Genomic DNA, 13,833 nt, shown 5'->3' on the forward strand with positions numbered 1-13,833 from the left:
TCAGTTGACCGTGTGTTGTGCACATTTAACCACAGACTCGCTCATGCATGCAAAAATACCAAGCGTAAGACTAAATGCATGTGAAAAATTTGCTGAATATTTCACGAGAAGGGCTGGTCAGCATCTAAAGAGGTTAATTAGAGTGAGTCTTCCCACAATGCAATCGCTTTTGTTTATTCAGAGAGATTTTGAGTTGTGCAAATGAGGCTTGGACTATTTACGGCATCAACAATGTGCTGGTGGTGGTGGTGGGTGGGTGGGGGGGCTGCTGCTTTAGAAAATTGCTATTAAGTTAAAAGAAACATCTACAGATTGCACACCACATTTGCACATAAATCCACGTTGGCATTTATGATAACGTTTTTCAATAAAGCTCTGACACCTGCTGTATTCAGTTAGTTCGGCACAAAGGTGGTTACTTCCGTTGTCAGCGGAATACAGCTAATGAGCTGGTCACAGTTTCAGACACTTTCTGCCCAAATTACATAATATTTTGTCTCTCTTAAGATGAGACGTGAAGCGTTTTCGGATTTGACGCCAACACCATGAGTCAGACTGTCACTTTTAAAAACGATCTAGAGCCATGAACAGCGTTGGACCAGCTTCCTGTTTCATCATACAGATAGTTACAAATAGTATTTTGGTAGACTTTCATTTGACCAGTACCGCTTTTAATATATTAAAATACATAATAATATATCATATATTTGTCAACATTTGTTTGTTTTTCTCCCCATTGTATGTAGTCATTGTTATTTTGTCAAGTGCTGTACATTTTGTTTGTACGCTTGTTACCTTGTATCATTTATTTTTTCTCCCCGATTTCACTCCATAGATATACATTTCCTACCATCCGTGATCAGTGACTGTTGACTAGATGACGGCAAAGTAATATTACTCGAAGGGAAAAATATGTTCAACCCTAGCATACTGAAATAAGAGTGTTGATGGCAGATGAGCTTAAACTTAAAGATACTGCATATCAGACCAGAAATATTACTTTCAGAGGCCTCTAATCAACAAAATAACAGCATCCATGAAAAGCAACTTTAGTCCAGAAGATAAGCATTTGGAGAATTTCCATTTTTCCTTTTTGCCCCAGAGGAGAAACTGATAATCAAAGCCATTTAATGCTTCCAACGATATCAACCTTATGTCAGGACTGAGAATTTACTTTTTGGAAAGTCATTTTTAAGCTTTTTTTTTTTTTCAGAGCCAAAACCACAAAAAAAAAAAAAAAAAGTATTATGTTTTTCTTTTATATCAACAAACACCAGTTCTACTGCTGGTTTGGAGTGACGATTGCCTACAAATCTATGGAAGACACCAAAACAATAGCTCATCATCCGAGCTGGATGCAGTGCTCAATACTTCAACCACGTATCAACAATAACAAAAAAAAAAAAAAATCTTTCAAAAACAAAACAAAACACACTGGGCCTTTTGTAGATTCAGATTTTGGGCGTCTATAAATCATCTTGAAAACGTCCTCAGTTTTGCATTATCTGTCCAAATTTCTGTGTATTCTTCTGGAACTACAGAGCAACAACAAATTATCAAAACAAAACACCTTTTTTTTTTTTTTTTTTTTTTTTTTTCCGCAGCCATTGTTTCCTTGGCGCACAGGATTTTTATATAGTATGACTTGCCCAGGTCAGTGCCCCGATTAAATCAAACGAAACACTGGCGGCATCACATCGTGAAACACATCTTATATACGTGACAGAAAAACAGGCGAATCAGTCAGTTACGAAGATGAAAGCAGCTGCTCCCGCTGCAGTGTTTTTTTGCTGACCTTTAATTGGCGAGGAGGCGATGATGACGATGATGATGACGAACGAGCAGAGGTCTCTCATCTCCTGCTGCCGAGGTTTCTTCAGGATGGGCGTGATCTCAGGGGAAAGAAGACGGAGGGAGTTGAGCACTAAGAGAAACTTGGAGGAGAAGGAACACTTTATTCAGCCGTTTTTTTTAACACTATAGTTCACCTGTATCTTGGGGTTTCACTTAATTTGCGTTGTTTTGCAGTGTTTTTCATAAGAATCTTCCTCCAGGTCGGCATAAAAATGTTTTATATTATGTCCACAATCCAGCATAATGAACGAGAAAGACGGGACTGTATGGGGTGCACATATTTTGTCTTTGTGGCACATCAATTATGGTGCAAAATACTCTGCATCATCTCTGGGGCTTTGGATTTCTATCATACCATGTTGTCTTTGTTATTGATTCTTTTTTTTGCCTCACGTGGAAATAAAGTCCAAAATAGTATATTTGTTTTCTACATTTAATCTCCAAGTACCTGTTCTCAATAAAAGAACAAATTGTTCTATTCTTTAGTGAAGAGGCATTTCATTTCACATTTAAACAAGACGGTTGAAGACAAACAACTGCAGTCAGTATTGTGACGGAGCCACGTGTGTCATCCAACGGTGAAGATTCATAAAGCCCGACTGTCCTGTGAAGACTTATTACCTAATCATTGTCTCGCTGTCACTGCAGATGACCTCATATCTGCTGAAACTGAGAGATGAGCAGCAAAGTGAAATTCCAAAACAGTATGAGCCTGCTATTAGTAGACTCCTCCATATGGTGCCTGGGTTTTTTTTTTTCTTTTTCTCTCCCTCTTTTTAATTAACACCTCTTAGTAAGCAGCAGCGCCTTTTTCGCAAAGGACAGGTCGTAGTTCTGCCTGGAAAAGTCTGGGGAGAATTTGCAGGATTATCCCGCTCATTCAAAGTTCCTCTTGCAGGACAAATAACCAACGTATTCAAATATGGGAACTATACAAACTAATTACTATCCAGATGACACATTTATGAAGACTTAAAATGGCATTAAATTAATTATGCTTGGCCCGTTGGGATCAACAACAAAGAAGGCATTGCCAAACTCGCACACTACACATCTGCAGAGTAACAAGCAACAGCAGCTGAATTATCAGGTTAACACATACATGGTGTCATTTGACCCATCGTTTCATCTATGCAGCCGTCTGCTATCGCCCTCCTTTCTCTTGCCATATATTCAAAATATTAAAAATTCATTTCTTCCAGTCCATTAAAATTTATAATAAAATAATATAGTAGCGTAATATTGTGTATCTACATAGAGACACATTTATATGCAACAGTGCTAACCTCTACATCGTGTCGCGCTCAGCTGTTTTTAATATACAATGTAAGTTTGTGCAGCCTTAATGTTGTGGCATAATATTTACATATGCTCCTCGCTAGACTTAAAAAAAAAACAAACAGAAAAAAAAAACTCTTCTTGCAATGTAAATTTGTTTCAAAGTGTTTTCTCCACAAAAATGGAGATTATTTTGTTAGAAATCATCAAAATACCTCCACCTCCTGTTCTCTTAGGGAAAAGTATCTGAGCGTACGAGCACAAAAATACAGATGTGATTGTTTGCGATTGAGAGAATATTTATGTATTTATTTTTTACTCCTTTTTCATTGCACGTTTTTAGCGCTTTAATCTATTTGCTAGTTCATTTTGCTTGGTCAGGAGCATACAACGTGTTGTGCACTTATAATTGCACTTATTATTATTATTATTATTTGGACGACTTCAATCTTGAGTGGTGTTGAAATTAGTTAGTAAGCTGTGGAGCTGCTACAGTAAGACGCCCTTGTGTGTTTTAATTCTTGCTGATGGTTGTATTTTTATTTATTTATTTTTTTCTGTTTGGCCATGTGTGCTCAGTTGACTGGGTGTCTTGTATTGCCCCTTAAAGCGCACATAAATTATTTAGTTTTGAGCTTAACAGTTGGACACAAGAGGCCTACTTGACAGAAAAGTCCATTCTTAATCTGAGCTCTGGAGGCCTTTGTGTTTCCGTATCACACAAGCCTTAAGCTGCTTATTGCAGTTGTAGTGTCTCAAAATCTTGGTTCAAGACACAAATTAAACTGAGATTTAAGGTGAGCACAGGGAATCTTTCCTTCCTCAGCAAATAAATGGGGAAAAAAAACCCACAACTTCCAGCGTCATACTCTGCACAGTGAATGTCAAACACACTCCCAGTAAAACAACGAGTTAAGTTATCATGTTGATTTGATTGTCCTTGATTGTAACTGTAACATTCGGTGCTGCATGGATCCCGTTTTGTCGCTTCTCTTTGGTGCTAAGAGTGGTACACTTCGAGCACCTTTCTGTCATCTGTCATGGTATTGGTGTCGCCGGCATATGCTTGAAAATTCAGTCAATTTGGTGTCACTGAACTATGACACTATTACAGAGTCAATTAGGTAGGCCACAGTCTGAAGCACTCCTATTTTTAAGGTTTAGTGTGCCGCTTCGGGTCTGCCTACGGCGTTTCTTTTGGTGTAGTCATACAAAAGAGGTCAGGCAGGAGTCAATTGGTTTGATTGAAACTCCTGCTCCTGCTTTGGAAGAGCGGTGGAAAATAAAATGGAGCATTATACACCCACAAAGAATGCGGTAAAAGCTTTGTGTCGCTCTTGTGGTGCCCCGAAAGAGAAGACTGACTTGTCCCAACAGAGGAGTCTGTAATTAAATTCACGTTTTTTTTTTTCCCCCCTACCTAAATGTGATGTGGCAGCCACAACCTCCATCCAGCATGGCTGACGCTCAGAGGGATGATTTATTCCAGCGCTGTGTTGTGCTGTTTAAAATCATCACAGTGATTATCTTATTGGAGCTGATACCAACTAAAGGTCACCATTTCAAACACTGACAGATCGCATCATGACTGGATACGAGGTGTAAAAGAAATGAATCCATTTTAATTCCCAAAAACCAAATTCTGTCGTCACCCCAATCTGTCTAATATAGCTGTTTCACCATTTACAATAATGAGAAAGTTAGACGACTGAAAGGAATTTAATCAGGAAGGAATATCCGATTCATCCACACGATGCGGGTGGAGTCAGTGCGACATTTTATTGAGATCGGTGTAAAAATATATATTTTTTCTAATGTGACAATGTTAGAGTGTACACTATATGATCAGACATTTTTTAAATAAGCTCATTATAATGGAGGGAATTTAAGTGAAACTGCAGTCTGTTCCTTTTTAATATTGCTAAGAAACATGAAACTTTTATCAGAATGAATCACACAAACATTTTCTGCAGCTATACCCTGATTATACCCTTTTTTTTCAACAGTAAGCAAATAAATGTTAACCAAGTTTCCAAACTGCGTATGTAAAATATTTTCTCTAATCTAGTGTAAAAGCTGCGCTACGACCACGTCTATGTTTTGCTTTGTTTATGGGAATAGTTCCAGAAATTGGTTAATCATCTAATTGTATTCTCATCGGTTGTGGAAATAAACCTGTAAGGGAAAGTTTGCATGAATATTTTCGAAATGACAAGAACCCGTTCAATAAGTGACAATAAGAAAACATGGACTGTGCTGTCAGCTTTCAGAGGTTTTCACACTGACATGTCAAAAGGCCTAAAGCTAGTTGTCCTTCCTCCTTTGTGCCTGGGCACATTAACAAGTCCAGGAGAAAATTTGACTTTTAAGTTCCATTGGTGCTGCAATTCACTAAATTGAATAAACGGCCTTCTAAAAAAAAAAAAAAAATTTAAAAATAGAGAGAGCGCGAACAATGCGTTGTGTAGAAGCTGGTAGAGTTAGCTTTAATGCTACAATTTTTTTTTGTTTTCACCAACAATGACATTTTTAAGACAATGCAGTATTTTTATTTATTTATTTTTTTTTAATAGAAAGCTTGTCAGAAGACTGCAGAGAATATCATCACCACCATCATTTTTTCCAGAAAAGTGCTCATCCAATGTATTGTGAATCTTCAATGTGAGGGTTCAACATGTAGCTTTTTCTATGTTGGACTGCACTTTGGTAAGACATCTGTGTCATAATATCCGTTACACAAACAGGCTGAAGCCTCTGAGGTTTCACTGAGATCCTTTAATAAGTTTTGGAGACGTCCTGCCAACAAACAAATTCCCCTTGGCAGAGGTGAAAATTACTAAATCCGATATTGATTTTTAGATTTCTCTTATTTTTCATGGTCAGCCTTTGAAGTAGCTGTTGCACGCTTGACGCATGAGCATGTCTCACACAGATTCGTGGACAAGCCAGGGAAGGAGAGCTTGACTGTCTCTAAGCATTTAAATTTAAACATCACCACATCGACATGACAAACTGTAAAAGAAGATATACTTTAACAGCACCTTACTCTTTGCGTATCCTGAATTGTAGAATAGACATGTGAGGAACCAACACAGCGTTACAAGCTTAACTCTGACATCACAAAAACGAAACAGCGTCCAGAGCTGGACTGTAAGGAAAAGCAAAATTATTTATTTGAGTGGTGCCACAGACCAAACACCCAAAAAGACATGTGGTGAACAAATAACAGGGGAAAGATGTACTATTAGAAAGATCAGCAGAGCAGAGAAACAACAAATTGTGTTTTCAAACCTAAAAGTATTGTATTTTTTTGGTTTAATTGAACATGAACTGAGCATGGACACAGCATAACAGATTGAAGTTTACATCAGACAACGCTGATGGGCCTGATAGTGGAAAATATGGATGGGAATTTTATCAAAACAAAAGTGGGGGGAAAAAAACAACAAACAAACACATTATCAGTAAGATGTAATTTTGTCTGAAACATCAAACTCACATAGGCAGCAAAAATTACACTTGGCAAGAAAAGGGAATAATTTCCAAGGAGAGATTATTTCAAGTCTCCTCACATGCACACGAAAACAACCTACTGAAGAACACTGTGCATTGCAGCAGTATATAAAGCAAAAAGAAACAAAACTAAACCCACAACAAACACACACACACACACACACACACACACACACACACACACAAAAACATCATAGGTAAGGTTAGCTTTCTAGCATCAAACAGCTGCATCGCAGGATCTGGTTTCGCTCTTTGAACGCGCTGTCACTTCGGCACTACAAGTCCTCCCTGAACCTTTGTGACTTTCCTGCAATCCGCAATCTACTTTCAGAACCACAGTTCCTGAGAACATAATTATGGCAAATGGTTCACACATGTCATTGTAAATGTTATTAACTAGCACCGGTATAGATTCACCTGGCAGCTGGGTCATATAATATCAGCAATCCTGCAAGATTTCACTCTGTTCTGACCTCCATCCAATTACTCGCACATTCTCATTAATCCTGCACTAACTGATCATTATTGCTGATTTAGTGATATTAGTATTTCACATGAGGACATAAGTGTGTGTTTTTTCTTCAGGGAATAACTTTACTCACTGACAAAAATGTCTTTACATAATGTATTCAAATTGGCTGACAGATCAGGAAGGCTGCTGTTTGCAGTGGAATTAAAAAGCAGCCTTGTTTCGTAGGACTTCTGCAAGGCTAGCAGGAAATGAATGGATTTATTTATTTATTTATTTTGTAACTTGAATGATTACATTAAAGCCACGAGACAAGAAATGGGCCATTGGTGATATAAAATACTGGCTGAATGAGAAGTGACACCAACATGGAAAGCTGCTGTCACCTGGTGTGCAGCATCCATAAAAATCGAAATACAGAATGTCTTACTAGTTCTGTGCCACTCCAAGAATTAGCATACAAAACCAATATACAATTCAGTATGTTGTGCTACAACATAGTTACTTGAAGTGCTGTCCATGAATGCATGCGCTCATCAAGGCATTGATGCATCGCAGTAAATGTGTTCATTCTGTGAGTTTGTGTTTTCAAATTGTATTGTGATTGTGATCTTGCTGAAGATGGTGTCTCAGCCTATCGCTAATTATTTGTGTGCTCATTAGTTTTTATGGTCCCTGGGAAACTGTGGTTGTGTTGTGATTGAGTCTCATTGTTGTTTCCTGGGGCCAGCAGCAATCATTATTAATTTATTTATCTATTTATTTTTTTTAAAATTGGAAGTTTCGCCCGAGCAGCTTTGTGTTTTCTTCTGTTTATTTGTTGTGTATGTTTTCTGAAGTTGTCGGTCAATGTACGTTTTTAGTGAAGAAGGAGAGGAAAAGGTCCTCATGGAGAGGGATTGTAAGTCAAAAGTAACTGTTAAGTTTACCTAAAGTCAATCTAGATTCTTAAACTTTGAATATTAACTTTAATATATCATTATAATTTGAACTGCATGCGTTTTTTTTTGGTGCAGAAATGTGCAGCGAGTGCAGAGTAAGAGCGCCTAAAACACAGGGAACCAAATGAGAGGAGTAACATATTAATGAATACAGTGTGTGCGTGCATGTGACACGTGTCAGCCTATCTCCCGAAGGTCTCGCGTGCGTGTCTGAATGTGTATCTGTGTGCGATCAATAGGATGCAGCCACGCTGAGACGTGTGTGCATGTGTACGTGCACATGCTCACGCGTGACTCTAACTCTAATCGTTATTGCTGTTCTATCTGTTTTTGTTCTTGAAGTAGCTTTTGCATTTTTATGTCTGATTTTCCTTCAGTTATTTACTGTACAATGTTTTGTTCAGACAAGAGATGCATTCTGTTTTATTTCATTTTCTTCTTTTTTTTTTTTTTTTTTTTTTTTTTTTTTTTGTTGTTGCTGGAAGCAAAGTTGTAAAAGAGCCTTTGATGGGCTCTGGTAGCTGGACGTCTCCTTCATATAAGGACCAGCAGGTCAGCGTTCCCAGGCGATTTAATGAAGCTAAACACAGCGAGCAGCTGTGTGTAGCGACACTGTGCTGTTGTCCAGCTCTTCTCAGAGGCTGCAGATTTAACAAACCGGCTGATTGACTTGGATTTAACTTGTGCATTTATTTTGACAATTTCATGTAGCCTCATCCCCCCTCAACATTATGAACGCAAATGTTAGTCTGCTTGCTCATGTGGAAAACACTAAAGTCTCGTGTCCACTTCGTTCTGCTGTGACAGAATCTGATTTGTGGTGGAAATTGGCATTCTCATAATTCAGAATGGAGGGAATAACATTCGCCGGTTGTTGTTGTCCTGGCTTGAAAACGTTATGTGACTCAGTTGATTTCCCATGCAACATGACTGTTTACATCTGGAGGGCATCTCACTATTGAAAAAAAATAAAATAAAATACGGAGAGGAAGTGGTTGAACCACAGTGGCAGACATGCAGTCTGTGGTTGTCTTGACACTGCAGCAGCCATTTGTCATTATTAGTTTCCCTTAATCTTGGTGAAGACATAGTTAATGCCAAGATTCTCCTCTACTGTTGCATGGGAGAGACTGCAGCGTGTTGTTTGCATGCTTCTCACTCACCTAACTCACCCATCCGATCACGTAAATGCCCCAAAATGACTGATAATGGAGCCCGGATGAGTCAAATTGGACGTGTGGGTCATCGCACACAAACGGCTGAAGTGATGAAACGTCACGACTGGAGTTGAAACACACGCTCCCTGCACCAGTGTACCATGAACCAAAACGATGATCTGAGGCATTAAGACAGCTAAAGTGTGACTTTGAAGGTTACGGCAAACCTCTTTCAGAGTCAAACATGCGATGAACTGAAAATACCTGCATCAAAGAAAACACACACGTTCAGGATCTTTGGGGGGGGATTTAAAACAAGAGGATTAAATGTTTGTTTCTAACCTTGTTACAACCAACGTGGCATTTGTTAGTGCTTTTTAGCCTTTCATGTTTATTTAGTGACACTACAAATCCTCTGACCTGGATTTAAGTTTCCCCGAGTTAGAGGAAAAAGTTGTGTGATTATTCTTTACGGGTGAACTCAAGAAAAGAAGGGGGGGGGGGGGGGGGGGGGGGCTCGAATGGACTAATGGCCCTTTTTCACTACCTCAACTTGTTTCCTCTCTCTGATGATTGAAAGTTGCAGATAGTGACGTAATCCCCAGCACTTATTTTGGAAGCCTCACTGCGGCCGAGCTTCCAAAAAAGCGAAGGCTCCCAAAAATCACATGAAAACATGACGGATATGTCAAAAAGAAAAAGCCATTTCTGTGACATCAATATGTTTGATGGGGCTTTTTGGAGAGAAGCCAAAATGCTGTACGCCGCTCACTGGAGACTGTTATTGTACTGTTATTGCAACGTTGAATTTTGAGGATGAGGTCACATTAGCTTCAAGCTCAGTTTCGTATTCTCACTATTCTTACCGTCCCACGTGTGTGTTTATAATACAGTATGTGCGTGCAGTCCTGTCGTCTCATTATTCCCACGTCAGGCCGTGTTGTTGAGCAGTTGCCGTGGTTTGTGTTTGCCCACTTTTTGGTTAAGGAAAGCCAAGCCACCGATACTCCAGCTGCTCAGCAGACTACCTCGGGTCTTTATTACTGATAATAAAGAGCTTCATGTCACCTCCAAGGTTTCGTCTCAATGTGACTTCCCCGACAGCAGCAGCGTCAGATTGAGAGCCTGCTATCTGCAGTGAGGGCCTGGTACTGGCTTAGTCTGTAGTCTGTCCGTTGTCATCCACATGTGTTTCCAGGTTGTTGTATGGCACAACCTGCAGGAACAAACATCACTTCATAATAACTTAATTTTCAGGTCTCTTTCCAAAAAATATGTACCACTCTTGGGTTTCATTTCTGCAAACAGTCATGACAGCAGGACGAGTACATCACTCACTACGGGCCAAACAGAACAAAACAGCATCCTGTTTGAAACAGAAACTGGGGCGGATCGATACCGGCACGTCTCGGGTGCATGTGTCAGTTCCAAATATTTTTCAGGTAACTTACTCCAGAAACACCCAGCCCGCAGCATATTGAACTGGTTTGTCTAAGTCACGTGACCAGAAGAGCCGCGGTCACATCCTGTTAGCAACAACACGATGAGGTGTGTGTTTCTGACGGAGCGGAGAAATTGGAGAAATGGCCGACAGAAAGAGAAGCCGATTCTTTTTTTATTTTTTTTGGAGAAATGTTCTTTCTGTACAAAAGTGCACACTTACAACTCTGTCAGGACCAAATTATGCCGGTCACCAAATGTATGCTTAGTTTGACAAAGTAACATTTCAAATGTGTTTTTTTCCAATTTTGTTTCGTTCATATTTATTATTTATTATTTTGCAGTAATCGCTGTAGGATATTTTATGCAAAAAGTAATCTGTATCATACTAAGTCTTTAAAGTGTGGTATCGCCCATCACTAACAGATGCCGACCACCTTAAATACAATGCCACGCTGACAGAATGAATCAAAACAAAATTGATCTCTTTGCACAAACATACAATCTGAAATGTCTTTTGGCATTCCACTTCATTGATCATGGCGGCCGAAGATCACTCAAACTAAAAAAAAATGTGTGATCATTTTTTTTAAATAACGAACAAAAAGAACAAACTAAAAGTACAAGCATTTAACAGTGAGACTGAAAGAGCACAGACAAGAAGATAAGAAGTCCAGTTGCTTCTCACTTAACACTCCAAGACTAAGATGACCCGGATGACGGAGAACCCTCACAGACATACTAACCAAAAGATGATGTGTTTGGACAGTGGGAGGAAACCCACGCAGGCACGGGGAGAACACGCATACTGAAAATAATCTAGTTATCCTAAAATGAAACTGTTGTGTTCGCTGTCGATGGGAGCATCATGCCTATGGGGGGGAGGTGGTGCATGAATTCATGACTCAGCCGATGGGAAGCAGTGTGTCATTTCAATGAATTTGCAGTTGATTGTTTGATACCTCCTGCTGGGCATTTCCCTCGATTGTTTTTTTTTTTTTTTTTTTTTTTCCCAAATCATGCGTTCATATGGTGCTGCAAATAAGCACAATTATAAAAGCCTCTCTGACTCCAAAACGGTCAAAAGTAGCTGTCGCATGCAGGTGGCAGGTACAGAGCCGCAGTGTCCAATATGTGCAAAGACGTGTCTGGACACAGTGTCCTCGCTGTCCTGAGAGCTGCGGGGAGCTCCGAAACAATCTTTCAGACAAACATGCCACACTGAGATTCTCTAAATCTCGCCAGAGAAATCCTGTCGGAGAGAGAGCGCTGGAGACTTTGCTCTGCCTGCGACAAACACATCTCAGTCGGCATTTGCGGGGACTCAAAGTGTTAGTCATTTTGTGCATCTCTAGTGGGTCTACTTCTGTGATGTGTCGTGGGAAGGAAGCGGGAGCTGTCTTCCAGGGCTTTGCTGCCGGCGCCAGACGACAGAAACATTCTGCAGTTGTGGAGAAACATAAATCCTGGCCACATGAAGCCTGATTAAATTGCATTCATGTCCCCTCCTAAATCTGTTAAGGTCGAAAAACATAAAAATATCAATACGCACTCTTCACACTTTTAAAATATGCTTTAGGCCATTTTTACACCGTTATCTTTTTGAATAGAAGAAGAAGGGAGAAACCCTGAGCAGGAAGTCAATGAGCCACCCTCTCTCCTGCATTTCCTGTCTCAGTATGACAACATGGTACTAGCTTTAAGCGCTCATTAACCATAAACCCCCTCCACACCTATTTAATGTGATTTAATGTGAAATATGTCATAAAAGCACAGAAAGTAAACAGGGAGCGGAAATTGTGTCTGTCTGTGAAGAAGGTTAGAAAGCGGGATGACTTCCTCTAAGTGTTTGGGTCATAGAATGAAACAAGAGCTGAACGGCCTCTCGTCATTATCCTCTTATAGGAAAGTGTAAAAACTCAACATGAGAAGATAATTACACACCTAAAGTAACTCGAGTCACTGTAGGACAAGAGAGAAATGTGACACCAGAGAAGTTATCATGTCCAGAAGTTATCATGAACAAAAGTCTCTTTTAAATCCACATTGGAATGGGAACGTATTTATAATGATTTATGGTCATAATTTAGAGCAACAGCAATCACTCTGTCACAGACTGTCGCTCCATTTCCCGTCCCGCAAAACTGCTAAATATGTTCCATTTAGCTAATGGAGACTTCCACATAATGCAGACAAAGAAAAAAGTTCGAACACGTCTTTTAAAGGCCTATTCTGAGGTTCAGTCAGTCTGCAGGGAAATGCAGGTTCAAAGCCTGCGATTCCAATACGTCAGCCAGCGTTCTTTTTCTGAATCTAATTATATGCAAATTCATCTCGCCCGACTAACTATGCATGCTGCTGCTGTTGTTTTGTTGTTTATTTCACAACCGTATTGAACTCTCTGATGCTGTTACCGTATTGTGGTAGATTTACTTCCTAATTACATAACAATGTCTCTGTGTGTTTAGGTGGTGTCTGCATCTCCCAGTCAGTCAAGATACCCCGGGAGCCCAAGCAGGGAGAGTTTGATAAGGTCATCCGGCGACTCCGAGAAAACCCGAACGCCAGAGTGGTCATCATTTTTGCCAACGAAGATGATATCAGGTGAGGTGTGATAAATCGCTCCAAAATGCCACTTTGATGATTGGAACCGTGGCAGACGTATGAGCGCGGGGCGTTTCTGCACAGCTCTGCCAGACCACTCTGTAAATTATTTGAAAAACAAAATCAAAGCGGAGCTGGATGGGATGCCGACCTTATCCGCGGCAACATCTGTTTCCTCACCTTTTGCAGGCGGCTACTTCACGCGGCTAAAAAGGCCAACCAGACAGGTCATTTCATCTGGGTGGGCTCAGACAGCTGGGGCTCAAAAATCTCTCCGGTTGTGCACCAAGAGGAGATGGCAGAGGGAGCCGTCACCATCCTGCCTAAGCGCCAGACCATCAGAGGTAGTGTTGCGGATGCATCAGATCTAACTGTCTTCTAAAAATAATGTGAAACGTTTCAGTTGATTATCCTTTTCATGTGACACAGTTCTGTGATGCTTAAACACTTAAAGCATTTGATCACCACATATCTAACAACTGAGATTCACAGCAAAAAACAAAAAAACAAAAAAGGCAACAAAGTAAATTGAACATATGCGACTTTCAATTGATTATACAGTTGCAAACAACAGAGC

General features: G+C 39.9%; 1 protein-coding gene across 1 annotated transcript in view; it reads left to right on the forward strand.

Moving 5' to 3' along the window:
• The window catches only part of grm4 (glutamate receptor, metabotropic 4), a 122,568-nt gene that overhangs the window by 74,893 nt on the left and 33,842 nt on the right, over positions 1-13,833 (forward strand). The window contains exons 4-5 of the mRNA XM_029502060.1: positions 13,121-13,256; positions 13,446-13,600. Of these exons, the coding sequence (XP_029357920.1) occupies positions 13,121-13,256; positions 13,446-13,600 (291 nt within the window). The remainder of the gene's footprint in view (positions 1-13,120; positions 13,257-13,445; positions 13,601-13,833) is intronic.

Source organism: Echeneis naucrates, chromosome 5 (genome assembly GCF_900963305.1).
Source record: "Echeneis naucrates chromosome 5, fEcheNa1.1, whole genome shotgun sequence".
In the NCBI taxonomy this organism is placed as follows: domain Eukaryota; kingdom Metazoa; phylum Chordata; class Actinopteri; order Carangiformes; family Echeneidae; genus Echeneis; species Echeneis naucrates.